Below are 27938 nucleotides of genomic sequence, written 5' to 3' on the forward strand. Positions count from 1 at the left end.
AATGTTATCAGCATGAGGAAAGTGTTTCATTTCTAGGCCAAAGTGTTGAAAAGTTACAACCAAAAGAAAAGTGAAAGTAACACTCGTCCTTGGCCCCAAATAAGATGAAAATGCTATAGGGGCTACGGCCCTTCGGGCTTGGCCTCTAATTAAGTAGCACCACAGTGGCTCCCAGGCTACACATTTTGAATATCCTTGAGTATTCCACAGCTTGTCCAATACTTGAAGGTACTGCAAATTGAAATCTTTATTTCGATAAATCCTTATTGTGCTGTAGTTTTACTTTCTAGCCTGGGAAACACAGCCTAGCTATCAGGAAGAGAAATATGTGAAAAAAATGTTCTGCCCTTATAGAATGGAGCTCTGTCATGAATGCTGTTCCATAGCAGACCAAGAGAGTTGCCACTCCATGATTGATGCACTTGTACTGCAAGTCAAGAAGAGCCGGGGCTTGCCGAGCCATGTGATGGATATACCAATATATTGTGACTACACCAGTGGTTGTCAACAGTGGTGTGCCCACCCTTTTATGACGATGACGAATGTTTCACCTGGTGGCCAATTCATGATTCACTCTGTATACTATTTTTGGGAGGGTTCAATTTAGGGAGTGAGTCTTCCTCCAGGAAAAGAAAAAACCATTAGATCTAAAATAAAAAAATAAAAAGTTGGAGGTGGTGAAAAAAAGAGATATAAAGATTTGGAACTGATGGAACTGTATTGTTATTGTTACCACATTGACATTACATACGTTATATATAAGTAGAGTATGCCATTCCATAGTACCTGAAACACTGTAATCTTATTTTTTACTTAATTTCGGGCAACCTATTTTTTTTTAACCATGTTTTTTTACAGGATCATTCGTTTTTCTTTTCTTTGCCACTGTCAAATGCAAAAATAACGCAACTAATATCAAAAGAAAATGAAATCGAAATTGAAATCTGTGACTCCAAAAAAGCTAACGCTCTTGAAAGATATAATGTAAAGTCAACATAACGCTGTAAAAATAGCATCTTTAGTTATTATTATGAGATGTGTGGTAAACTTAATTTATTTCCTTGTGTAGAAGGATATTTGATGTTGTTGAACTTAACATGTCGTCCATGTTGTCCTGGAACTTTAAAAGTAAAATGTGGACTAAATGAAACTAACTATGGGAGCAGCATTGCGACTTTCAAAAGATCACAGTGGTAAAAGATTTCAGTGTCCGCTCATCTCAGTATCTGAAGTATCACTTTTTTAACCCAAATCCTCAATTTTTTTTTTTTTTTTTTTTTTTTTTTTTTTGAGCAGTCAAGTTTTTGTGACTGAAGATTAACATTTTACTGTTTAATGTTTTTTTTAGTATTATTTTTCTTTATTTATTTTCATAATAATTTCATAATGTATTTGTGAAGTCAGAGTATGTTGTACATGTGTGCTAGGCAGAGATATGCGATGAGCTGTATTTTGCATACAAGTATGTGTTGATTCTTTACAAGGAAAGGAATGTTTTTCAACTGATGCAAATGTACCACGAATGTATACACAGAAGGATATGTGGAAAGTTCTTAATGTGGAAAGTGGATTGTACCATGTGTAAGCATGAGGGATACATTTCATTTTAAACATAAGCAACATGTTTTTCTACCTTACAAGGTAGTTGTAAGTCCCGGAGTGGTACTTACTGTACCACATCAGAGAAACATAAAGGCATGACAGGGTGAGAGGAAGGAGAAACATAAAGGCATGAGGGGGTGTGGGAGGAGAAACACAGAGAAACCATTTACAGCTGTGGCATGATGGGGTGAGAGAATAGAGAAATCTGGAATGAAGACCCCCGCACCTGTAGCCTTATTCTTCCATGCTTGTTTCTCTCCTATGTCTGATACATGTATAAAAATAATACAATATACACTCACCTAAAGGATTATTAGGAACACCTGTTCAATTTCTCATTAATGCAATTATCTAATCAACCAATCAAATGGCAGTTGGTTCAATGTATTTAGGGGTGTGGTCCTGGTCAAGTCAATCTCCTGAACTCCAAACTGAATGTCAGAATGGGAAAGAAAGGTGATTTAAGCAATTTTGAGCGTGGCATGGTTGTTGGTGCCAGACGGGCCGGTCTGAGTATTTCACAATCTGCTCAGTTACTGGGATTTTCACGCACAACCATTTCTAGGGTTTACAAAGAATGGTGTGAAAAGGGAAAAACATCCAGTATGCGGCAGTCCTGTGGGCGAAAATGCCTTGTTGATGCTAGAGGTGCAGCAAAGCCTTTGTGAAGCCACAACACGCATAACCTTGAGGCGGATGGGCTACAACAGGAGAAGACCCCACCGGGTACCACTCATCTCCACTACAAATAGGAAAAAGAGGCTACAATTTGCAAGAGCTCACCAAAATTGGACAGTTGAAGACTGGAAAAATGTTGCCTGGTCTGATGAGTCTCGATTTCTGTTGAGACATTCAGATGGTAGAGTCAGAATTTGGCGTAAACCGAATGAGAACATGGATCCATCATGCCTTCTTACCACTGTGCAGGCTGGTGGTGGTGGTGTAATGGTGTGGGGGATGTTTTCTTGGCACACTTTAGGCCCCTTAGTGCCAATTGGGCATCGTTTAAATGCCACGGCCTACCTGAGCATTGTTTCTGACCATTTCCATTCCTTTATGGCCACCATGTACCCATCATCTGATGGCTACTTCCAGCAGGATAATGCACCATGTCACAAAGCTTGAATCATTTCAAATTGGTTTCTTCAAGTAGCAGTTAACCGTCGCATCTCTGTCGTCATTATGTTAAGCCCGCCCACCGACTCTATACACGATGTGATTGGCCTGACTAGAGTTTGGTTTTTCCAGCTCGAAAGTCAACGGAGACTTGCTAGGGAGTCTATATATCTAGGCTAGGCTAAAGGCACACCCTAAGAAAAATTAGCTTTTTCCTCCCATAGTGTATTATTAAAGGTGCAATGTGTAATAAACGGAGCAATTCCAAGAGGGTCCTCACACCATTGGTGCTCGGGCCCTAAAAATTGATTATCTATTAACAGAAATGCAATATGACATCCATAACTACGTATGTTTTCAGTGGTGTATAAAGAACTTACTTAATTAACCGTAATGTTTTTATTACCTTAGAATGAGACATTTATATCTACATAACCTGCACCCCCTTCTATGAAGGTCGACATATTGTGACGTCATGTTTCTACCGGGAGAGTCTTCACTCCGATGAGGCGAGTGATGGAGTAAGTTCATTATACTGCTGAGAGTATTAGAAGTCGCTGAGAGCGTCGTTAAGGGTAACGGCAGCAGACAGCGCATGCGAAGCGTGCTCTGTGGGGGCCCCGCTAGGCATTACTGGTGTAGCACCACCCCGCAAAGCGGACTTTTCCCTCCACAGACACACGTCGGTTAACTAAGAAATACACTTGCGCTCCCCGGGGCGGTTCAGTGCAAAGAGGAGGCGTGTTCCGGCGCAAACTTTCCCTCATGCTATTTTGCTGTTCTATAAAACAATTGCGCCAGTGACCAGAAAAAACCTAGTCTAAAGTCAGTGGCGCGTTGGGCGTTGTTCATTATGCTATTTTAAGGGCGCATGCTTGGCCATAATCAATGTAGCGTGTGCACAACGCGCATACACTTTGATTCTCTCATCTAAGCGGCAGTTTTCATTTTTGCAAATCATACATTATTATGATAGATAGATAGATAGATAGATAGATAGATAGATAGATAGATAGATAGATAGATAGACAACTTATTATAAAAGCATACATGTAGCTTACACATTTACTCAAATTATCATACGCCTGTTTAACAGAAGTTAATTTGGGTGGGTTTCTCCATCCCCAATGTCACTTCTCTGTGTTTTACGGCCCTGACGAGAACGTTGCTCTCCTCGGCTGTGAACCGCTCCTGGCGCGCGCCTGGCAAATCCGCCGTTATAATAGGAATCCGCTTTAGAACAAGCGCGCCTGCTCTTAAGGGGAATGTGAGATGACGCTCGATTGGTTTATTTCACGTTACGCCCAAACTACACCTATGAATAATGAAGCTACTTCAGACCAACCCCTTTTAGATTTGCGCCAGGCGCAAGAGGCATTTATCCCGCCGGGAAAATAGCAACAGCGCCGGGATCCGCCCACAAAGTTACTTGCACTTTGCGCTTTGACACTTGCGTTTCAGATCGTTAAAATAGGGCCCCATGAGTAGTGACTTTTCCCTTGTCAGTGGTGTAAAATATGTAGTTGGATTGTTTCATGTAACTTATTTCTTCTCCCTCGCTGTGTTATGGCTTTGCTATGTGGGGATAAATGTGCTGGTTACGTTTGTGAGACAGCTGATTAGTACTCTTGTCATTGACCATAAAACAGTATGTTACAGGAATCACCAACCCGTCGATCGCGGTCGACAAGTCGATCTTGGAAGCATTTTAAGTCGATCACTTAGAGTTTTCAAAATCAGAGAAAAAAAGCCTATTGTGTGTAGTAAATGGTGTCTAGGGGATGCGGAGGCGCGCGCGCTGTTACAATCATGTCATTTTTGCCGCGCGCACCTTTGCGCTCATGCGGACGCGTCGAGTTTAAACAAGGCTTTATGCTTTAACCAGCTCAGCCACAGTAACAGCTCATATTATTATGGGTTTGCTATATGGGGAGAAATGTGCTGGTTACGTTTGTGAGACAATCAGCTGATTACTATTATTATATTATATTATATTATATTATATATTAAGACCCTTGATCCTCACCTGACTATGGCTTTGTAAACTTTATCCATGATGTGGTTTATAATGGACTGTGGTACAGAAACAGTGACAATGTTACTGTCACGGTGTGGGTTTTGTGTTTTGTTCCTTGTTCTTGTCTGTCATGTGTTCCCCTGTCTTTTCTTGTTCAGCTGTTCCCCGTTTTGTTGATTAGTCTCCCCATGTGTTTCTGATTAGCCACGCCCCCTTGTTATCTTGTTTAGCTTGTTTGCCTGTGTATTTATACCCATGTTCTTCAGTTGGTGTTTGTCGGTCGTTGTTTGCTGTAGATGTTCTTGAGTTCCTTGTGATGTAATTTTCCCTGGATTACCTGTTTGTTTAATTAAAGTGCTTGCTATTGGATTCACTCTCCGCTTCATCCTTGCTGCATCATAACAGTTACACACTCTTGGCTTACTCTGGCTATTCTCTGCTGTCTGTTTGTATGTTTGTCCCGTTTTAGCCACCGTAGGTTCTTCGAAAGGGAGGGGTGAGCAGTGGGCTGAGCCCTTAGTGCAACTCGCAACCGAACCGCTAGATGTCGCTAAAAAATACACACTGCACCTTTAAGGAAAAAATATGTTTGTATTGAACATTGACATTGAAAATAAATCACAAAAGTGGTTTGTTTGTTTAGATATCTTAGAAATGTATGAGGTGGCAAGATGGGCCACAAAGTATTGATACAAATATAGCTAGAATAATGTGTTTTTAATAATGTCTAAGGTAATGTTTGTTCAAAACAATGTCTTTAGCAAAGTTTTTTTTTTTGGTTAATTTTGATAACTTATTTTTGTTTAATAAATATACTGTTATTAAAATGTTAATTTTAAAAATACAGAAACAAAATTATTTAAAAAAGTAAAGATTCTGAAAGCATGGTAAAGTAATAAATATTCTGATCCCATAATAATATAATAAAGCTTTACAGTAGTAACAAATACATATGTTTTTTTATATGATATGATTAATATCATAATTTTAAATATGATGGTTTTATTATAAATATGGTAATCACCATTTTATAATGAAAACATCATTTTTTAAATTATGGGGTTTAAAATCTCTAGGGTGGACACCTAATTTGATATATGATATTTACCATCTCAATCTAACCATGTCATCACAACAAATGGAAATGTCAGCCATGTTAATTATTGTGCCTTTATCGCCAACAGCAAAGGCGCTTTTTACCCCAAATACTACTAGAATCTCTTTAAAACGTTGCTTTATTTATCTTGAACAAAACCGAAAGACCTTTGTCTCAAAATGTACACATTCATTTTATTGATTGTCATTTGCTACATTCTTCTACAACATTTAAAAAAACATTCAATATTAGATCAAATTAGCGCAGAATCAACTTTGCATTGCGATCTACGATCGCGTCAAGGATCAGCCAAATTTCCATGTGCACCATCAAAAGCGGTTGTTAAGAAAAGTGTTAAGCTGAATTTTTGTACCATCTAGTGGTTCAAAAGAGAATAAAGTCAAATGCGGTAAAATGAACCGGGGTATTCGCCTTTAGCCTTCTTTAGTGCTAGTTTGTTTAGACATGCTCTTTAGCTGAAAAGCTGGAATACACTACTCGACTTTTACAATCTGAACAGATTTTAAAACACTAGGCATCATACACTTGCTGACTTTGTAAATAGTTACAGAGAAAAAACTGGGTATTATAAACTCTCAGAACACCACTCAGAAACATGTGCTTTGTTGTTAGGAGACACGTACAAATGGAAAACATTATCGCTGCATATGAAATCGAATGCTTCCCTACTATATAGTATTCGAAAAAACAGTAGGCGAAAAGTCCCTGGATTACGTACTAATTTGGCCGAGATTCTAAAGTTCGCATTCGCATGGACACTTTAGGGTAGGGGATTTAAGAATGGAATTGAAGCGACATAACTAACAATGTGGCAGATCTAGTACATCAGAATTTCATTCATACTACCCATATTCATACTACATAGAGTGTAGACCTACTTTTTTGAAGGTCGCAAAGCAAATTTAAAATTCAAAATGTAGTACTCAGACAGTATGCGATTTCAGACTTTTTGTGTTAAGGTTTGTGTTCTAAAATCGGCTCAAAATATCAAACATGTTTGATATCCTCCGACTGGATGCAATCAAACTTTGAAGCTAAAAAATCTGAGTCTGGGACTATCGTTCATTACACGTTTTTCTTTGAAATCTGTCAACTCAAATCTGCAGACTGGCTCTTATTCTCGGCAACTAGCATCAACTTTTCCAGACTGTAAATCTGGGCAAAGTTCGTGTAGTGTATTCCAGCCTTAAGTTGATCGACCAAGTTAGTCTCAAGCAAGCTGGGACATCAGCACATTAGTTTCAGCATTGTTGTTATTATAGTTGTATAGCATTTATAGTATTTATAGCATTATAGCAGTTTTTATAGCATTTCTCATGGCTGTTGGCTCTGAATAAATTACCTTTGTGGAGCAGCTCGCATTCTTCTCATCTCTTGCAAATTTGCATCCGTGGCAGACAAACATGCCAGTCTGAGCATTCAAAGTTGTGGTAAAGCCAAAAGGACAAATACTTAATTAATACCGTGAAAGTGGAGTGATTACCTAGATACAGTGGAAAATCTGTTTCTGGCACACACAGTGGTACTCATGGTGATGATGGGAAAGTACTGTGGTACAAAGATAACCTAATCACACCAAGAGAATGACTCAGTATTCTCACTTAGAGCTGTGCAACCAAATCGAAGACAACTTAATTTGACAGAACAGGTCCACAGCAGTTAGTTTAGAATAGTTTTTAACCTAATTTGTGCTACTAAACAATAACCTATATTTTAGCGTTTGTTCATTTTCATATGTCCACTAGCTAAAATCTGACTAGAATGTTAATAAGTTTAAGAAGTAAGAAGAGTAAGAAGTCTATTCAGTGGTCTTATGATGGTCACCTTTAAATTGTTGTTTCGCAAGGTCTTGCCGGCTTCTTCAATGAAAAACTTATTCAATCAATGAAGATGGAGTGTCTTATTGAAAGCTAGCTGCCTAATGGCCATGATAAAGAAAATAAATAAATAACCCCCTTTAAAAGTACTTCAGAGCAAGCAAGCAAGCAAGTCCCTCGTTCATTCTGAGCTAATGCACTCTGGGCCAGAGGCGGACTGGCCATCGGGAGAATCGGGAGAATTCCCAGTGGCCTGGCAGACGATTTTTTTTATTTAGTTTTTTATTATTATTATCACTGTTATATAGTATTGCCTGCCAAATGTACTAAAGTGTTTGTTTGTTTTTTCAAAATTCGCCATTCAATAATAAATCTTTAATAAATCATTAATTGGTTAGTCTTGACTGGCAACGCAATTCGCCTCGCAACCTTGAACGGTTTCCATTAGAGTAATCAATGAGAGTGACTTGAGAAGGAACTGGAAGCGCTCAGGTGGAGCAGAGAGGCAAAAACTGACCTGTTCAGACCTTAAAGCGCAGGTTAGTTTAATCTGTAATTGTAAAATAGGCTATTGTAGTTTTGTCTTTGTTTACTTATTTTTGCTACATTAAAGTCCCACTCCGAACATATTTTGAGCTATTTTTAAACATTCCCAGTGGTCTTTTAATTATGATTATGCCATTTTTAGCCAAAATCACAAAACCTGTGCCGTTTTCTGGGACTTCGCTTCAGCAGAGCGGCAGTAGCTCATTAGCAATTCGCCTCTGTGTTGTGGGCGGAGCCGTTGGCACGGAGACGACCCTCCCCCTCCCCGTTGCTGAGAGCTCTGTCTCTCCTGCTAGCTTACACCCCCAACCTGTCATTACCGGTGCAACAAAAATGGAGAGCAATATTGGAGCTATCCAGCCGTATAGTTTTGAGCCAGATGCCAGCTCGGACGAGGAACCCATTTTTTTCTCCTGCCAGTTGGTGAAACAGTCTTCTGTGAAGTGCTGACCGCAAACCGATGTGTGGTTTTTAACATTGCCGTGACCAAGAAACGTAATCCATCTATCTCTCACAGCAACATGTTTTGGTAAAGCATGAAAGCTAATACCACTATCTCTCCTCTTAGCATTGCAACCCGCTACCCCACATAGGTGTTGATCCGCCATCGTCTTCTCTACTCCTCAGAACCTGAGCGGGCGGGGCGGAGGGGAATATGAGCTTGTGGCCCCGCCCAGTGGAGTTACTACGTCACAACTCCAGTCTATTTTAGCCGGCATTTTAGCGTCTGCTACTGATTCACAGCCATTTGAATGTAGAAATACTCAACTTTGAGCTTATTTTTCTCAAGATATGTCCTCTAACATCAGAAAAATGCCACAAGAACATGTTAACACCTAGAAAAACATTATTTTCATCGGAGTGGGTCTTTAACCATAGTTTAACCATTGCATTTTTAGTAAAACTTTGGTTACAAATGGTAATCAATCTGCCAAAAAAAAAAAACTGGTTACTATACTTTCACTATAATAAAACCATGGTAAATTTCCATAAGGGAAAAACATGACTCATTATAATGCAATAATATGTTCAGTATTTTTTTTTTCTATTAAGATATTTTCATGATGTAGTTATTGTACTAATTTTGACATTTAGGCAATTTAGAGCTCAGGTAAAGGACTAGATGTTACAATCCCGGAATCCACGTATCCCAAGATGGATATACTATAAAATGGAAATAGGAGAGATATTGAGACAAGTGCCAAGGATCACTGGCTTCATTGGGGTCATCAGGTGGGCACCCTCCTTCACGAGTGTTTCGATGATTAACCCACAACACCTCCAGAGGGCTCATCGGCAATACCTAGCGTCCCAGGTTTGCCCCCCTCGGCTTGTGATCCCCCCCCTTGCTCAACTACTGTTACTATCTACAGGCCCAGATACTATCCTTTCTCTTCAACCACAGCCAACGGCTGGCATCCTCTGCTGCATTGGAAAGGGATTTCACAATCTGCCGCAGAGCCTGACCTCGCATTCCTAGGTCCTTCAAAAACCGGACTGAGGAGCGGCCGACAAACCCTCTACAGCCGACCTCCACTGGGTAGATCCTGACTTTCCACCCACGCTGCTCAGCATCAGCTGCCAGCTCTGAGTACTTTAGCCTCTTACGTTCATACGCCTCCTCCACTGAGTCCTCCCATGGCACTGTCAGTTCCACTAGGAAGGCCGTGCGAAGGGTGGGGGACCAAAAGACGATGTCAGGTCTAAGGTTTGTTACTGCAATCTCAATGGGGAAGTGCAACCGCTGGTTTAGATCCACTAATAACTTCCAGTCTCGTGCTTTGTGCAGCAGGCACGGATATGAGCTGGATCCCTGCGATCTACTTGGTGCTATACCTGCACGAACAAAGGCCATTGATGGATACTGCTTGGCTGGCAGAGGCGGGAGGGTATTTGTGGCTGTTCGCTTGGCCTCAAGGCTGGCCGCCAAGCACCTTAGCACCTGGTTATGCCGCCATGTATAACGGCCTTGTGCCAAGCTTGTTTTACAGCCAACCAAGATGTGCTTTAGGTTTGCTGAAGAGGGACACAGGGAGCAGGTGGCATCTTCCCCATACCACTGCTGGAGGTTAGTTGGTGATGGTAAGACATCATAAACTGCTCGAATGAGGAAGCTGACTCGGTATGCCTCCATCCCCCACAGCTCCCTCCAGGAGAGTTTCCTATTTTCTACGTCCTTCCAATGTGTCCATTGGCCTTGTTTCACATGTGAGACTGCCTTGGTAAGCCTCATCACCTGCTCCTGTTTGCGTATTTCTTCCACGACTAAACCTCGCCGTTGTAAAGGAGATGCTTTGTGCCAGAATGGTACATTTTCCCCAACTCCTAGACCTTGTCTCCCCAACTGCACGTGCCCGACAATTTCTTGGTGCCTGAGAGCAGATTTTGCTTGCTCTGACGCCACAGCTGAGGACCACTTTCTTCCAGTCGATCGGGTAAGGACAGTTCCAGCAACTACAGTGTCTCGAGACTCTGACAGAGTCATCTCAAGCCTCACCTTGGCACACTTAAACTACTCGGTAAGGCAGGACACAGGTAGCTCTAAAAGACCTTTTCCATACAGTGCTGTGTTGGTAATGCACCTGGGAAGACCAAGCCACTTCTTGGCATAAGAGCTAACCAGCCGCTCCAGCTTTTCGACCTTGGAAAGAGGAATATCGTAGACAGTCAGTGGCCACATTAGGCGTGGAAGGAGGCCAAACTGCAGGCACCAGAGTTTTAGACTGCCAGGCAATAAGGTGCTGTCGATGCTCTTCAAGCCATTTTTGGTGACCTCTTTGAGTTGGACAACCTGCTCGGTGTCCTTCAATGAAGCGTCATACCATCGTCCGAGGCTCTTAACAGGTTTCTCTGCCACTGTTGGTATTGGTTCTCCATCAATGAAGAAGCGATGCTCTGTCAATTTTCCTTTCACAATAGATACACTCCTGGACTTACAAGGCTTTTATTTTCATTCGAGCCCACTTGATGGTGTCCTGAAGCTTGCCTAAGAGTCGCCGGGTACAAGCTTTGGTGGTCGTAAGAGTGGTTAGGTCATCCATGTATGCCCTGATTGGAGGGAGCCTAAGTCCGGCTGCTGAGCGCTCCCCTCCAACCACCCAACGTGACGCACGAATGATAACCTCCATAGCCATTGTGAAAGTCAGAGGAGAGATGGTGCATCCAGCCATTATCCCTACTTCCAAGTGCTGCCATGCAGTAGTATACTGCTCTGTTATGAGGCATAGCTGTATATCCTGAAAGTAGGACTGGACTAGATTGAGGATCGGTTTTGGCACACCAAAGTAACAAAATGCCATCCAGAGAAGATTGTGTGGGACAGATCCAAAAGCATTTGCAAAATCCAGAAAAAACAACATGCAGGTCTCTGGACTCCCTCTTGGCAGATTGGATTTGGTGCCAGATCATGGATGTATGCTCCAAACACCCTGAAATATAGTTTGAGTATTTAAGTCTTTTTTAGATAAAACATTGTCGTAATGTAATACTCATGGTCGTAATGTAATACTCTAATAAGTGAGAAACAGAGAGATATCAGGGAAAATGAAGAGAACGAAAAGGAAAATGGAAGTGAAGGTGAAGTTCAAGTGAGAATCGTTAATTATTTTGCACGGCCCCAGCCTAAGGATTTAAACCTTTTTTATGTGATGGTGATGGAACAAATAGGGTTGTCTGTGGTCTAAAAATTTGTTGTGGGTGTATGGGATGGCCTGGGATGAGTGTGAGATTTCCTGGCCTGAAATTTTGTCCCAGTCCGCCTCTACTCTGGGCTGACTCTTCCAGAATCATATCTGCTCACACAGTGATTGAACAAATGTGATCGCTCTTGATATGGGTTCTAATAAAAACTCCAGATGCTCGGCCACACAGTTCTCTTTGGTTAAAACACGATAACCTTCCACCGGCCAATGTTTGCACATGAAGTCAAAAGATGATGAAAATGCTATATATGCCCAGTGGACACCTCACTGTGGAGGATGGAGATTATATCAGTTCATGAGCTGGACTTTTTTGACCTGTGAACCCTCTTGGAAAATGCAGTCCTTGTAAAGTCATGCTTGAATAATCATATTACATTGGCAGAGAAATTGCAGGTAAGCACTTTGCCAAACAGCCATTATCTAGCTGATGCCAGCAAGCACTCAGAGAATTTATTTTGGATTAACATTGCTGCAGAATACAAGTCACTGTTCAATATCTACTGTTCAATAATACCGCCATGACATACAAAAACACCTTAATTTAGTTCCATTCCTTTGTTAATTCACTCTTATGGGCCTTTCACACAGGACGCGGAAAGCACTGCGCTGCGCTATGAAACCCATTCATTTCAATGGCTTGCGCCGCGCTAAGACGTTTTGTTGCTGCGTCGACCAAGCGCAAGCGCAGCTCACACGCATGCCGCAGTCAAAGTTCAAAATAGTTCAACTTTTGCCGCTGCGCTCTGTGACGATTTCCAGCGCGGCCAGGGATGTAGTGGAGGCTAAACGCACGTACCGTAATTCCTCAAATAAAGACCGGGGCCTTTATTTACCTGAACTGCAGATGGTAGCCGGCTTTTATTTGAAGCAGGCTTTTATTAGAGGCAGGCTTTTATTTCTAATTCGCGATCCCCGCCCGCCCGCCAGCCAAGTTTCCATGGTGACGCGTCATGCTTAGCACGTGTTCACCACAGCCAAAATAGCGCTGTATGACAGATGTAACGCTTTTATTTCTAAATATTAACAAACTTGCTTACCATGTCATCAACTATCTTCTATTCTGACTCTCAAATCCGTGTAAGTGAGTTTGTTTTGTCGTTTAAAACCCTTTATAAATTATCTTGATCTGTAACGTGAGATGGGCACCGCAGTTCAGAGATTCCTGTCTGTTGGATTTGTTACGTTACAGCGCGTGAATTCTTCAGTTTCTCCCGAAATACATGAAAGTAAGTGGCCGGTGAACTGGGAGAAGAATAGAGTAAACTTTATAGTTACTTACACTGTGTATCTGATATGAATAAAACACGTCGCCAAATATATTTGAATGGATTGTTATTGCTGCTTCCATAGACACCATTGTGTATTTTACAAACTATAAATGTATTGTTTTGCTATAAATCATATCTATTTAAATGTCTGAAACCTAAAATAAACATGTGGTTAAAAACACTGAATAGTTGTGATATGACAACCGCTGAGCGAGTCAGTCTTTGAGTGTACACTTATTTTTCCCCGGCCTTAATTTGAGACCGGCCTTTATTTGTCCGCGTTGACCACGCCCCCGGCCACTATCAGAGGCCCGGCGTTTATTTGAATACCGGTCTTTATTTGAGGAATTACGGTAAACGCCGTTTACGCACCTCCCAATATTCGGAAATGGCGTTTACCCACCTCCAAAGTGCGTTTATCCACCTCTAAATTGCGTTTATCCACCTCTAAATAGCTATAAATTAAGCTTATGTCGTTTTAGTTTCATATTGTTCATTATTAGTTTCATAGGTTGTTAAACCTAAGACGAACTCTTTCATATTGCGCTGCATTACTGTCAGTGTTGTTGACTATTACTGACGGTAAGGTTGCGCTGTTGACGCTCGCGCAGCCTCTCGAGGAGAAATCTACACAAATGAGCGCAGCACACACACACTCAGTTAAGAAACATACTGCCTATAAAAAAATCTAAATGTGGAGTTTTTATATTTTTAACATATGTTAAGCAACCTCTATTATTTTTCCTGAACACCATCACGATTGAAAATGTGACATTGATTTCCTACAACAGTTCAATAAACAGTTACAATTAAGTCACTTACATTTTAGATGCAATATTGGCTGTTTTTGTTCTGTTTCAGCAGCGAAAATAGTTCCAAACAAAAATCACAGCAGAACCACGGCGCATCTCACAGGAACACTCGACCTGTTTTCATTACTGAATGATTCAGCATTTTGAACGAATCGATTGATTCAGTGACCCATTCATAAACATCTGTCTCAATCTTGAATGAATCAGCCGTTTGAACAAATCGTTGAATGAATCAATGACTCACTCGACGGTCGCCTGCCGCCACCTACTGGCGGTTTCGTGTTATGTTTAAAAGTAGATCATTCTTTTCAACGTTTCTTATTTGTAAATTTAAATCAATTTCATAACTTTATTTTATTTTTCCGTGTAAATGATTTAATTTGATCAGCCCTATAGTGTCTTATTATTCGAAATAATTTAATTTATTTATCAAATTTAGGAATTTAAAATGAAAGATGAAGCATAGGCTACATTTAATAAGATTGGGGGAGGGGATGCCCTTTAAAGGTGCAGATATTACAATATGGCGATTTAAATATCAAAGCTGATTGAACACTGATTGAAAAAAAATCCGGACGAGAAACTTTTTTACTCGGACAAGTGGATGACAGATTAAGCGTATGAAAAGGCTTAATGTCTAGCCCTCCCTATATAGCAATATGTCATCAGATCAGGAGATACACATACACCGGTAGGCAGTGGCCCACCTTACCGGGTGACCATGTAGTGGTTCACCAGAATTTATAGTTTACCCAGCTCTTTTTTTACCACTACACCTCTGAGCGCGGCCAATAGAAACAGGACATACAAACACGGAAATCAAAATGGATGAACGGCTAGCACTGTGCACAGGACAGATACATAGTTTACTGCTGACCGAAAGGAGGAACAAAAATAAAAATAACTAACGTTATTATACTTACGTGTAGAACTCCCGCTTAAAGTTTTTGAAAACTCCGCCTACTTTGCTCTGGCATAGCGCAGCGCAAATCACGTTGTATCTGAAGGGCAACGCTGAACCCAGCGGCCAGCGCAGCGCATTCCGCGTCCTGTGTGAAAGCCCCTTTAGAGCTTTCACACATTCAATTAGGGAGAAATGCAATATTTCCTTTTAACAAAGCTGTTTTGTTTCTTCTTGTCTTTTCTCTGTTCAAGAGTGAAAATAATGTTGTAAATTTATTTTGACCTCTTGTTGTCACGTCTGTTTTTGGTTGGTTTATATCATGTGATTTATTGATCTCGTCATGTGTTTCCATTGTTTTATATGTTATGTTTTCATTGGTTAATCTTTTCATGTATTTCTACTTTTTTGTAATTGGTTTTCTTTATCATGCTCAGGTGTATCTTGTTTGTCATTAGTCCATATGTATATATAGCCCACTTGTTGCCAAAGTCCTTTGTCTAGCTTTGTTTGTTCATATAACCTGTTGTTGTTGAATTTTGGGGTAAGTCAACATTAGGCAAGACACAAATTTTAGTTCGTGTCTAGAATTAATTTGTTTTGTATATGGATCCCAATTGTTAAATAGACTGCAAATGGGTGCCAACCTCAGCTTGCCGTCAGTGGAATACTTAATACTTGTTTGGACAATGGAGATGTTTAATTCTCCGGAACTCTAGGAAATCTGATGTTTTATGAAGTGTATCTTCCTGTTGTTGATTAATACCAGCTGTAACATTCTACAACGTATGTATAGTTATATCACCGGAAATTAAGTAATCACTGTCCCAATGTGTAGTGAACCAGGGTCCTTACCAGTGGCTGTATACAAGCTCGGGAGCCAGGATGCTGATTGAGACACCCCAATACACACTCCGATATGGGGCTTCAGGATTGTGCTGAATGCTCTACATGTGCCTTGAAGCTTCAGTGTCATGTAATATCACTACTGTGCTCCTGTGGCCACCCCATTAAAAATTTCCTGGAGGCGCCACTGCTCAGTGGTGAGGGGAAATGAAGGATTTAGCACAGTTATGTTGATAAGATATGCCACCAGAGATGAGCAGCATGTAGAGGGCCTAAACCCTACAAAACAAGTCATGGTTGATTACTTCAGCACGAATAGTTATTTTTTTCAGCTGCAGTACTTAAGCTCTATTTGTACACAGTGAAAGGAAATCAGTATTTGGCAAAGCATTACATAATTCTGCTCATACTATTTCAACAGATTTTACAAACTCATAACATTTAGTATAAAATGTGTCAAAGCAACTAAGTGCAACAAGCATAACATACTGAAACATTGGTGGTTTTTGTATTTTTACCCATTTTTTACGTGTGTGTGTCTGTGTGTGTATATATATATATATATATATTTATATTTACTGGCAGGGGTAATGCACTGCCCCAACAAACGTGTCTGTTGCTGTTGGATGCCTATGCCGGTGCTGTATGAATTAGTCTTAAGGCCCATACTACCCATAACGACATGCATCACTATTGAGAAAACCTATTTTGAGGTTGAAATTTAAATTTCAAGACTGATGTAATCAGGGTGGGAAATTAGCACCAGCCACCAGCCAATGGCTGGTATTTTTTCAAAGTGGCAGGTGACTTTGCCTTACCAGCCACAGTGGCGGGTAGATTGTAAAACATTTTTATTGGTTACTAAAAACATTCCTTGTAACGGATTGGACAGCTTTTGTCAAAGAATGCTGTTGCTAATTAACAATAATGCACTTTTGTCGAGTAACCAAATTGATTGGTTTTCAGCGCTGTACATCACGAACACGGCGCTGAACGGACCGTGACGCATATAGCTGAGCTGAGGTACAGACGAAAGGAAAATAAAACAAATTTGCCGACATATACCCGGTGTTAAAGGGGGGGTGAAACACTCAGTTTCAGTCAATCTCATGTTAATCTTGAGTACCTATAGAGTAATATTGCATCCATCATATCTCCAAAAAGTCTTTAGTTTTATTATGTTTATAAAAGAAAGATAGGCTGTACCGAGTCTTTCCGGAAAAAGCCGAGCGGGTGGAGGCGTGCTGTGTGGGCGGAGCTAAATAATCACGAGCGCGCAAAGTTTTAGAACATTTGTGTGTGTCTACTCGTGGTTTATGAAGACATGATTTGGTTTTACAATAAACAAACAGACACCTACAGTAGCCACCTAAACAAATGTATTTAAACAAACACACACCATACATCGCATGCTCAGATACATTAACTATACGTGATCATGTTGTTTAGCCTACTTGCTGTGCTTAAGTTACACGCCGATAGACACACTCAGATATTTGAAGCAGTTCTACTCACCGCCTGCGGTTCCAACGCAAGACAGTTAACCTTTAGTGTTGGGACTGGTCCATCCTTGAGAACTAAACGATTAGCAAATCCGGCTTCGAACTGGGCCTTGTTTATAAAAAAATCATCCTCGAAATGCATGGAACAAACAAGAACACTTGCACAACTGTGTTGATGTTCTGGAAAAACAAACTCCATCCACTGGTCCCTTAACGCTTGATTCTTTGGGAATCTGTGCAGTGTTGTCTTGCCTTGGCAACCGAAAACACACTTCTTTGGTGATGACATATTGCAGCTTAGCCGATGCACAGCGCTTTGATGGGCATAGGTTACGGCTATCGCTCTACAGCTGCGCGCGCGCCCTTCCGAGAGAAGTGCCCTTAGGACCGTATAAGGAAATTCCGGCGCATCTGACGTCATACGCGCCCATAATCGAAAAAAACTTTCCGAAACTTGTGACAACCAGGAAGGAGTATTTTGAGAACAGAAATACTCAATCAAACGTACAACTTAATTTTTGAAACTTTGTCCATGTTTAGCATGGGAATCCAACTCTTTAACAGTGTAAAAAACTCACTATGCATGAAATAGCATTTCACCCCCCCTTTAAGAGGCCTGCCGCGGAGTCAGCAGCAGCTATGAATGTACAAACTGAAAAGGTGGCTGGTTAAAAATTTAAGTGGCTGGTAAAATTGGGCATCCACCAGCCACTGTGGCAAAAAAGTTAATTTCCCACCCTGGATGTAATACAATAAAGACTCTGAGGTAGTGAGTTCCAGATCTTGGGTGCTTCTACACTGAATTACTTACAGTTTAAAACTGAATGATCTACAGTAGATTCAAAGATTTGATTTTTAAAGGGGACCTGTCTCAAAAGAAGCCGTTTGCAGATTGTAGCTTTTGTGACATCACAAATGATTAGGCCCCGCCCACCACTGCTCACCTCCCATGACTCCGCCCTATAAGCATAGGCCCCGTCCTGATGAGCTGTACACAGCCCGCCATGTTTATCTCCTCACCAGAGCATTTAACAGTAGGGATGTCCCGATCCGATCACGCGATCGGAAATCGGGCCCGATCACGTGGTTTCAGACTCGATCGGAATCGGACGTTACCTCCCGATCAGGACTCGGATATATGTAAATTAGGGGTGTAACGGTACATGTATTCGTAATTATTGAACCGTTTCGGTACGAGGCTTCCGGTTCGGTACGCATACAAACCGAACGATTCCTAGGACCATTTTTCCTGCAGACAAAATCTGCGCTGGCGCGATCACCACAACGTTGCGCAACATCAAATGGCAAACGTAATGAAAGCGGAACGAAACTGCGCTTCTCATTATATTGTGCTTAACGGACCATTATCAGTTCGGACCAGCAACATCTGTGCAGCGCGAGATCTAGCAAAGAGATCCAGTGAAGAAAACATTTGAATCCGCCACTGAAGTAATAACATCGCTGCGAGATCTAGTGAGAAGCATTAAAATTTATCCGTTATTAATTAGATCTCTATTAGATCAAACAGCGCTGACGTGGATACCAGGAGAAACATTGTGCCGTGAATGAACATTGATTTAATGTTGCACTTCAAAACTCAAATATTATATAAATATATATTTAAATGTTATTTTTAATGTGATTACCAAAACATTATTTGTTCATCCTTTAAAGATTACCCCCATTTATAAACCTGAAAGTTTCAAGATGTAGGAAAACTCAAACTTATGTAAAAATAGTTTTTCTTTTAATAAATAGGACATTTCTCCGGCATTTCTTTCTTTTTGCTGTATCGTATCGAACAGAACCGCAAATTTTGTGAACTGTTACACCCCTAATGTATATATATTCTCATTATTTTTTTATACACTTTTAAAACATTTTTATTTTTTGTTTACATGCCTGCCGGGTATTTTAAGTTGAGGTGCTATTTGTTTTTATATTAGACTTTTTCTATATTTACTGTTGCATTAAAGTCCAAAAGTGAAGATTTTATGTTATTTATTACTTGATTGTTCAAGCTACCTCACAGAAGTGCTCTGTTTGTTAACAGAGTTGTTGAATGTTAAAATAAGGTGAATTAAATAAAAAATAAGGAACATCCTGGATCTGTTTTTTCTCTCTTTTTTATTCTTTTTTTTTTGTATTATATAAGTATCGGATCGGGACTCGGTATCGGTAGATACTCAAAATCAAATGACTCGGACTCGGACTCGAGGGCAAAAAAACCTGATCGGGACATCCCTATTTAACAGCAGCATTTAAGTAAGAATGTACTCTTATTAAAGTTACTAAGTTATTCAATCAAGATTAGTGAGTGATTTTCTGTTTTTCTTTTGTTGTTTGATTCATATTAACAGCATATATAGCAATAGGTACTATATATTGCGCTGCTTTCACTTTAATACACAGATCTAATATACACATGCATACTTGCTGTTTACGTTCACAGACATAACCGACTGTGTTCATTTGAACTGTGTTTTTGACAGTTTAAGCGCAGTAACACATGAAAAAGAACTTAGTTTAATAATCATGGGACGCACCATTTGACATCAGCTTTCTGTGCACATGCTTTGGATGTGAGCGCTTAGACAACCATACATCAGAAGTTTAGACTGATATGGCTTTAAAACACATGCAGATAATAAACTTTCATGATGATGAAGAACTGCAATGTCACGTGAATGTGACCACGATAGAGATGATAATCAAAACCAAACAGATGTTTTGTTAGTTTTTGGCAGAGTATCCGAGGCACAAGCCCTCTTCTGGAAAGCCCTCTTATTTGCATTTAAAGATATGTGCACAAAACAGCATGTTCTTCCTTCCACTCAAAAATGGAAACTTCACAGACACATTCTGGGGACACCTGAGACTTATATTACATCTTGTAAAAAGGCAGCATAATAGGTCCCCTCTAAATAATTTGGTCAAAATATTGACAAATCAAATAAATCCATGCCTGGAAATCTAGCCTTAATGTTCCAATTCAGAGTAATCTACCTTTTCTATAGTTTTATTTATTTTAATGGCATATGCACACCTTGTGTAATAATCTAAAATACTTGTAAAATACCAGTAATATATTTCATTATTTCATCTTCATTTACAAGTAAAAATATCCCAATTCCAGACTTACTGAGCAATGTTGTGAACCTTCTCTTTGCGTCACCTGGTGGGGATTTTGTGAACGAGTGTCATATGTGACTGGGTTGTATTTAACGCAGCGGCCTCGTGGCGGCGGTGGTTATAGGCTTTTTTGTTGACTACCTACTGTACCACCCATAGAAAAGAGATGGAATCTAGGGGCAGAATGGAGTCCAGAGATATACGACCAGAGTGAACAAGTCGGATATAGGGGAGAAGCAATTCACTAAGATAGCGAGGTACTAATCCAACTAATAATTTACATGTGTAGTAGCCCTGACAGAGAGCACCTTGGGGAACCAGCTAAGGGATTTCACCTGAACAGTGAAAAAAAAAAACAATTACATAAATGAGGAATTTGTCAACTGGCCAATATAAAGAATTTGTGAGCGAGTGGAATTTGATAACTTGTAGGACCTCTCACTGCTCTTAACCTCTCTTACCTCATAGGCTTGAGACTCAGAACATGGGATTTTGTTGCTGTCTCTTCAAAAAGTCTCCATTTGATGTTAAAGTAGCCTAAATTTTGTCTAGGAGAAACATTTGAGATGTTAGAGACGTTAAGATGTTCTTTCCTATGGGTATAACCTACATTTATTCCTCATAGCCTTGTTCCATATCCCTTACATGTCCTCATCTCAAAAAGTAACATTGTTGACAAGTTTGAGTGAGCAAGGGCAAAATGTACAAGATATTGTACTGCTGCAGGAAATGTTAGGTGCCATGCAAAATGGAACGAGTTATAAATGTATTGAAGTAAAGACATATACTTAATCAAAACTGTAGTCAAGTAGAGAGTAAAAGTTGCAAATATCTTTGATACTCAGTAGCCTAAAATATACTTAAGTACAGTAACTTAATACATTTACTGAAATACTTTTACACCACTGATGTGGACAAAAGTAAATTCCTCTCATTAGCCCCATGATCCCAAAGTTAGAACTTTCTATATGAACTCTTTTCTATGAACATTTCTCATCCAGTGCATCCAAGAGCAAATTGTAGAGAAAATGTATTTGCATTAATTTATGCCTCCATTCTTACAGTACAGCACAACATGGTCTCGTATGTCTTTTATTTTATTTTACAAGAAATCTGGTTATCTTAAATTAAACAACTGAGATCACCATCGTGTTTTATCAGCTTTGAGCAATAAAAATGTCCGGTGAGTTACGACTATCTTGATAATCACCTTTCTGTTCAACTACTAGGTGGAAAATGAGCTCTATTCTGGTTTTGCATTGGTCTGAGATAACATGAATCATCTTTAAAGAATTCCATGAACTTCGGGTGAATTTTTAGGGTCAGATGAGATAACCACTGCTACTTAGTTGAGATCTCTGAGGAATGAGACCAGTTATATATCTGGACTTTCATCGAAGAACATGAATTTTCCTTCACTAGAGAGCCACAGTGGCTGGTATTTGTTACAGAGGACCCCCGTTTTATCTCCAGCTTGTTATAGTCATCTAAATCATTAGGGTGGTGTCAAAGGTGAGGCAGTACCATGGAGTCATAGGGCAGCTCTGTGTGATTGCTCCTCCTGAGAGCAACCGAGATGAGTCGGTCCTGCTCATTAAAAACATGACAAAGAACAAAGATATTTTGGAAAACTGCAGGAACGAATGACACAATGACCTGTTTCTTTTATGTGAAATATTATGTGTGGTGGATCAAATTTGAATACTATACTGACGAACATTGACATTGCATTTATAATTTTAATTTCAGGTTGTCTGGCTTCATGTTGCCATCACCCATTGTGAGTTCAGGGTCGATTTTGGCACTGTGGTTTACTACGGATTTCGCAGTGAGTGCCCAAGGATTTAAAGCAATCTATGAAGGTAGGAAACTGTTTTTTACCATACAATCCTAAAATGATTCTTGCGTGTTAAACATGTCATTTTTTTTGCCCCAGGTGCATTTGCTTAGTTCTGGTCTAGCCATTTACATTTGTGCCAACCGGATGGCAAACAGACGTGCATAACCAGACTTTTGACTATCGGCATAACAATCTGGTCCTTATAACAGCATATTCTGGACAAGAACTGCCCCCCTTAGATTAGAATAGACATTTTGACCATTATGTAAAGCAACCAACCACAGTTTGTTTTGTCTTTATGGGGCATTTAGGGGAGGGAATTATTTTGATATGTGACTAGCTGTACATAAAACACCGAAATATGTGTAGACCATAGAATTTCATAAAATGTCATTCATAACTCAGAAAACAAAGCAGAATGTGCATTCCGCTCATCGATATCTAGTTTATTTGCTACAAAGTCCGTAAAATAAAAAAAATAAAAAAAACCTAAGATTTGGTGCCGCTAACCTGGCGAAGTTATCCAGCAACTAGAGAATCGCTCAATGTATTAGCACAATTTAGTTTCCAGTCAGTGTGCATTCCAGAGTGATGCACACTGACTCCTACAACCTGCGTAAACCCAACCACTCCTATTGAAACAGAGCTATTTTCTGCTAGCTCTGTCTAGTTTTGTGTGCGATATGCATGAGGCGGTCATTGAACAGCCTGGTCTGTGAGTGTGCCATCTGGGGCTGAGAATAAATAGCGCATGAATGTTTTTTTTTGTGGCAGATTAGGTTGGATTGAAGTGTAGTGGTGCATTTAAACACTCTAAGGAGATTCTCTCTCTGGTTTAGTAAAATACTGTCTTTGTCCTGCAGTGTTTAATTTTGTTTGCTAGTCCTCTCTTGATTGATTGTAGGGCTCAGGGAAACTAGATTTACACACCCTGCAAACTCATCAATAAGTGTTTGAGATTAGTTTAGGGATTAAAAGAGGCACCCCAGACTCAAGTTGATGTAATTTCATTTGTCTATGAAACCTAGAGCCATTTGTTTAATTCTAACAGGAAATGGTAGTAAGTACTATATTCTGATCCAGAGCTTTCACCTCAACTTTACATGTTGGTGTTATACTGCTGTAAAGCTGCAAAATGTGACTTTTAGAGAGTTTTAGGTAAAATGAGCTTTGAAATAAATGAAAGTTATGTCCTTTATACTGTTGTTGTAGGGTTTGAGACAGAAGAGTTCATAATGGCTTGTTAAACTTGAAGAATAAAAACGTTTTTATTTTTTATTTTTTTATTCTTCTTTAGTGTTTTAAATGGAAAATGGATTTTGGAACATGGAACATTTGAGGTTGAGTAAACATTGTCCTAATGGATATTTACATGTTTTCCATTTGTAAAAAAGAAAAAGAAAAGGGGGTATAAAATAAATGTTGACAGTTTAATAAAAAGTTGGTGCTTGGTGACCAGTATCTGTAGGTCGGCCATGCCAAATAAGTTCCTCAGCTTTACTCCAAAACCCCTATATGTTCAAGGCAAATATACCTCTTTTTTTATTTTTATGAGCTTTAAATATCACTGCCAGCGTCACACTAGCTTCAGAGATTAATATTGTGTGAGCCGTTCGAAGGGCACAAGTCATAAACTTGCGACTTGTGAGACCCTATGGTTATGAATGATGCACAGTTAAGTCAGTATTCTGATTTACCTATCTATAAGGAGATCTATTTTTATGCTTTATTTTTCTTTTAACCTCGTCTTGAGCATGAACTATGGCAGTCATCATTCACATCGTAATTGCCTGAGGTCTCTTTAGGTGATAACTACGAGCAGCTATGGAAGGCTGCACTAGCAACGTCTCACGCATTTACTTCCATCTATTTTTTGGTGTCAGCTCTATGCCTGAAACACGTCTATTTTTTGACCATATGGTCGTCACTGAGATGCTGCTGTGGGATGCTGATGTGTTGACAATGTGTGCTTTGTACGTGCTGTGTGACAGAGATGTTTCTTCCTGTGCAAGGTATTTTTCTCTGCTCTTATGTCCACAATTATGTCTCAGGAACTCTCGCCACAGCTCACATATGCACTCCCCTTTTTTTATAGGTCCTACTGTTAACTCTACAAAGCCTACTGTATCATATTTGATTATCAACATGATCAAAATGTTACTATAGACTATATAGAAACTATAGACAGTCTACTACATGCCTTTTAGGGCCCTATTGTTTCAGCAATGTGTAAAACGCAGACGGAATCCAGTTAACGCAGAATGTCACAGAATTTGGTAAATGTGAATGAATAAATCAAAAGTAATGCTGTACACTTAATCAAATTTCAATATGGACCAGTGACTCTGAATGTTAAAGCACAAAAGACTGCTATTTAAATATGAAGTCTGCTTGTTCTGCGTGTCTCTGTGGGAATGAATGGCACGGTTTGTTAAATGCACACATACTGAAAGTTTGAGTGACGCTCGTAGTGTTTTCTACTGTGGCCGAGAGAGCTCAACGTGCTGCAACTGAAGAAAACACACAGATAGACAAAAACACCAGCAAATTAAGAAATCTTCATCAGTTTGACAACACTTGTGCTGCAATCACAATAATCACAATGCAACAAAATACAGAAACGCGCTGCAAATAGCACAGACCACACTGCAAATGTTTCAAGAGGAGCCCAGCAAGTGACGAACCTGGCTGGGATATGCTTATTGTTCCATGTCTACTCATCAGTGGTGTGGTAGATGACCTGAAAGGTGAGTTTTTTGCTTATTTTAACATCCTGATCATATGTGCGTTGTGAGTATTTGCAGCGCGTTTCTGTATTTGGTTGCGTTGTGAGTATTTGCAGCACATGTTGTCAAACTGATGAAGATGTTTTCTTTATTTGCTGGTGTTTTTTCTATGCTTGTGTTTTCTTCAGTTGCAGCACGTTGAGCTCTCTCAGCATCTACTGTCTCACTATATGTGGACACTCCACATGAACTTCATCTCCAGAGCTGCTCTGAGAGTTCACTTCATGAGAAAATCGTCTTACACACAGAAACTCTAAGATCTTCACGACATTCCTTCAAAAATAAAAGATAGGTTTAACTTGAAGAAATTGTGACAGAAATATATTATTATAGCAGAATCGTACACTTTTTTTTCTTCCATGTTTTAATTGTAACTACACCTCTGCTTTGCAACACTTTGTTTGAATTGTTTATACATTGTTGATTTTCTGTGTAAAGCTTCAATGAACAGTTCAAACCATTTGATTTTTCCAACTAAAAAATGGGTTTGATGGTCCACATTACTGTTTACTGTTGCTTTTAATTTATGTTGATCACCATGTTTGCTGTCGTTTAGCCCACAATATAATTGGTATTTGAAATGTGTGTAAAAATAAGGTCTATGATTTCTTTCCATTTCCTTGGTTTTATGTGTATTAGTTGAAGTTCAGTAAAGTCATCACCTTTTTATAATTTTCAGTTGGTGTCTGAACTTTCCCTGTAATGCATGTGGAATGCGCCACTCACCCGATTACAGCCCAATCCATCAGTTTAATGGTATTTTGTATAGGTGGTTCCTCTGGTGGCCACACGTTTATGGTTTAATCTAACTGAATAACATTTTTTGAACTTTTTGGGGTTTTGTAGCCACTATGCCTGAAAATCAATCAGAAACTTTAAAGTCCGGTTTAAATTAGCATGGGAAAAGCTTGCTAAGACAGCAGACATACTGTATTGGGATTCATGACATATCAGTAGCAGTGAATAGAGATGAGATGGGTCATAGTCACAATGCTTATGCTACCAATATAAAATTAAGTAACATTGTGAAAATTGTGATCATTGTCATGCACTTTGCAACTAAATTACTTGTCAGAAGAATTATTACAATTATTGCATTTAATTAATCGATTGATTGAACATTGATGTCTTATCATATTGCTGGTACTGCTGTTTTTATACTTGGTCAATGTAAAGCTTTCAATCAATTTTGTGCGCATAGCTTTCCAACTTGAATGAGATTAACAAATCAACAAGGGTATTTTGAACTAGATTTCACTCTTCTTTTATTCTAACATTCATTCGTGGAAGATGATGAAAGGTAGGGGTTTCCGATATCACGATAATATATTGTGAACGATTATGTCTCCACGATCTGCCTTTGAAGAGAGATTATAGTATCGTGCTACAGTGCATTCTATCAATTGCAGTTTTTGCTCCCACATCCAAACATACCGTACAACCTGAGGTACATTCACATCACATTTAGAAACGCAGCTATAGGGTTACGCTCTAGTGACATTGCAGTTCTTCGCCATCACGAACATTTATTATTTGCATGAGTTTTAAAACCCCTTTGCGTGCAAAGATCGCCGACGGCCCCAGATTAGTGTTGTTCAACATTCACCTCACGTTAAAACATCACACTCTTTCTTGATCTGGAGTATCATTAGAAAGATTAAAGACTCTAGCTTCGATATTTGACCACTGTTTATGATAAAACTGGCTTGCAGTGACATCAATTTCTGGTCAGTTTGTGTGTAAATTTACGTTTTTAACCAACATTTTCCACTTCTGATGTCATTTCTAGCGAGAAATTACTACTGTAGTAATTAAATATTTGTTTAGTTCTCCCCAAAGCTTGCTCTATTTTGCTGTAGATCATTAAACCCTTACATTACACTGCCTCAGAAATCTGTCCGAAATCAATTTCGTGAGGTACTTTCGTGCGCAACCGCTGCCTACAGAGTCACTGCCAATAAGGCAGCGAGGCAACAAGTCAGCTGCCTAAGTTTTCGGATGCAGCCATGATCTCAGCGCTCTCTTGTTCGGCTTACAGCTGTCAATCATCTTATGTGAGTTAACGTGATTATTATTATTACGATTAAAATTATACATGCTAAGCAGGTGTAGCGATTAGCTGCATATAAAATGACTATTTATGACTAATTATATGACTAAAATCCACATTAGATCACGATCGGAAGTTAATACAAACATTCAATGGTTGTTTAAAGTCAGTTTTGAGTAAAAGGGTCATATTAATCTTTTAAATTGTGTGATTTAGCTTGATGCTAATTGTAGATCTAATGCACCTGTCGCGCCAGGAGCCATACTCTGATTTGTTAAAAGAATTAACATAAAGTCCCAAGAATATGCTTTTTTTGTTGTTTTCTAGAAATACTTCAGACAATAGGTGGATTAATGTATATTGGGATGAAAGTAGTGTAGATGGGCAAGCCATATAATGCCAGAATAAAGGCTATAACAGTTGAATACAAACAAAAGAATAATGAAGATTAAGTCTCATTCATGGCATGGAGGTGTGAAATGCTCATTGAGTGAAAACAATAGAACATGAAATTAGAAGTTCTCCTCGTCAGGCATTAGACAGTAGACTGCAAATGGGTGTTTAAAGGGCAAAAAAAAGTCTTATCAGCCTTCTCTAAAAAACTCATGACATGATCTTAAATAAAATTCATAATATTAGAGATATCATACTCAGATTTGAAATGAACTTGTGGTTTCACTTTAGTTGTGGTTATAAATTGTTATAATGTACACATCCACATAATATTTTGTATACATTTAAACAATATTCTTAATATTTTTATTTAGATTTTTTATGTTTTTAGCTTATATATCTCCATATTAATAACATTCTGAGTATTGAACTGTAAACTCTCAAGTGTTGGCTTTCTAAATTTATGTTGGTAATATGTCTATTCAGAATGAC

General features: G+C 39.4%; 1 protein-coding gene across 2 annotated transcripts in view; it reads left to right on the forward strand.

Moving 5' to 3' along the window:
* Positions 1 to 27938, forward strand: part of csmd1a (CUB and Sushi multiple domains 1a) — a 663682-nt gene that overhangs the window by 266162 nt on the left and 369582 nt on the right. For both annotated transcript variants that reach the window (XM_056249348.1, XM_056249359.1), the window contains exon 3: positions 22127 to 22239. In XM_056249348.1, coding sequence (XP_056105323.1) covers positions 22127 to 22239 — 113 coding nt within the window. The remainder of the gene's footprint in view (positions 1 to 22126; positions 22240 to 27938) is intronic.

The sequence above is a fragment of the Rhinichthys klamathensis genome, unplaced genomic scaffold, assembly GCF_029890125.1.
Source record: "Rhinichthys klamathensis goyatoka isolate OS25496 unplaced genomic scaffold, OSU_Roscu_1.1 h1tg000003l_1, whole genome shotgun sequence".
Lineage (NCBI taxonomy): Eukaryota > Metazoa > Chordata > Actinopteri > Cypriniformes > Leuciscidae > Rhinichthys > Rhinichthys klamathensis.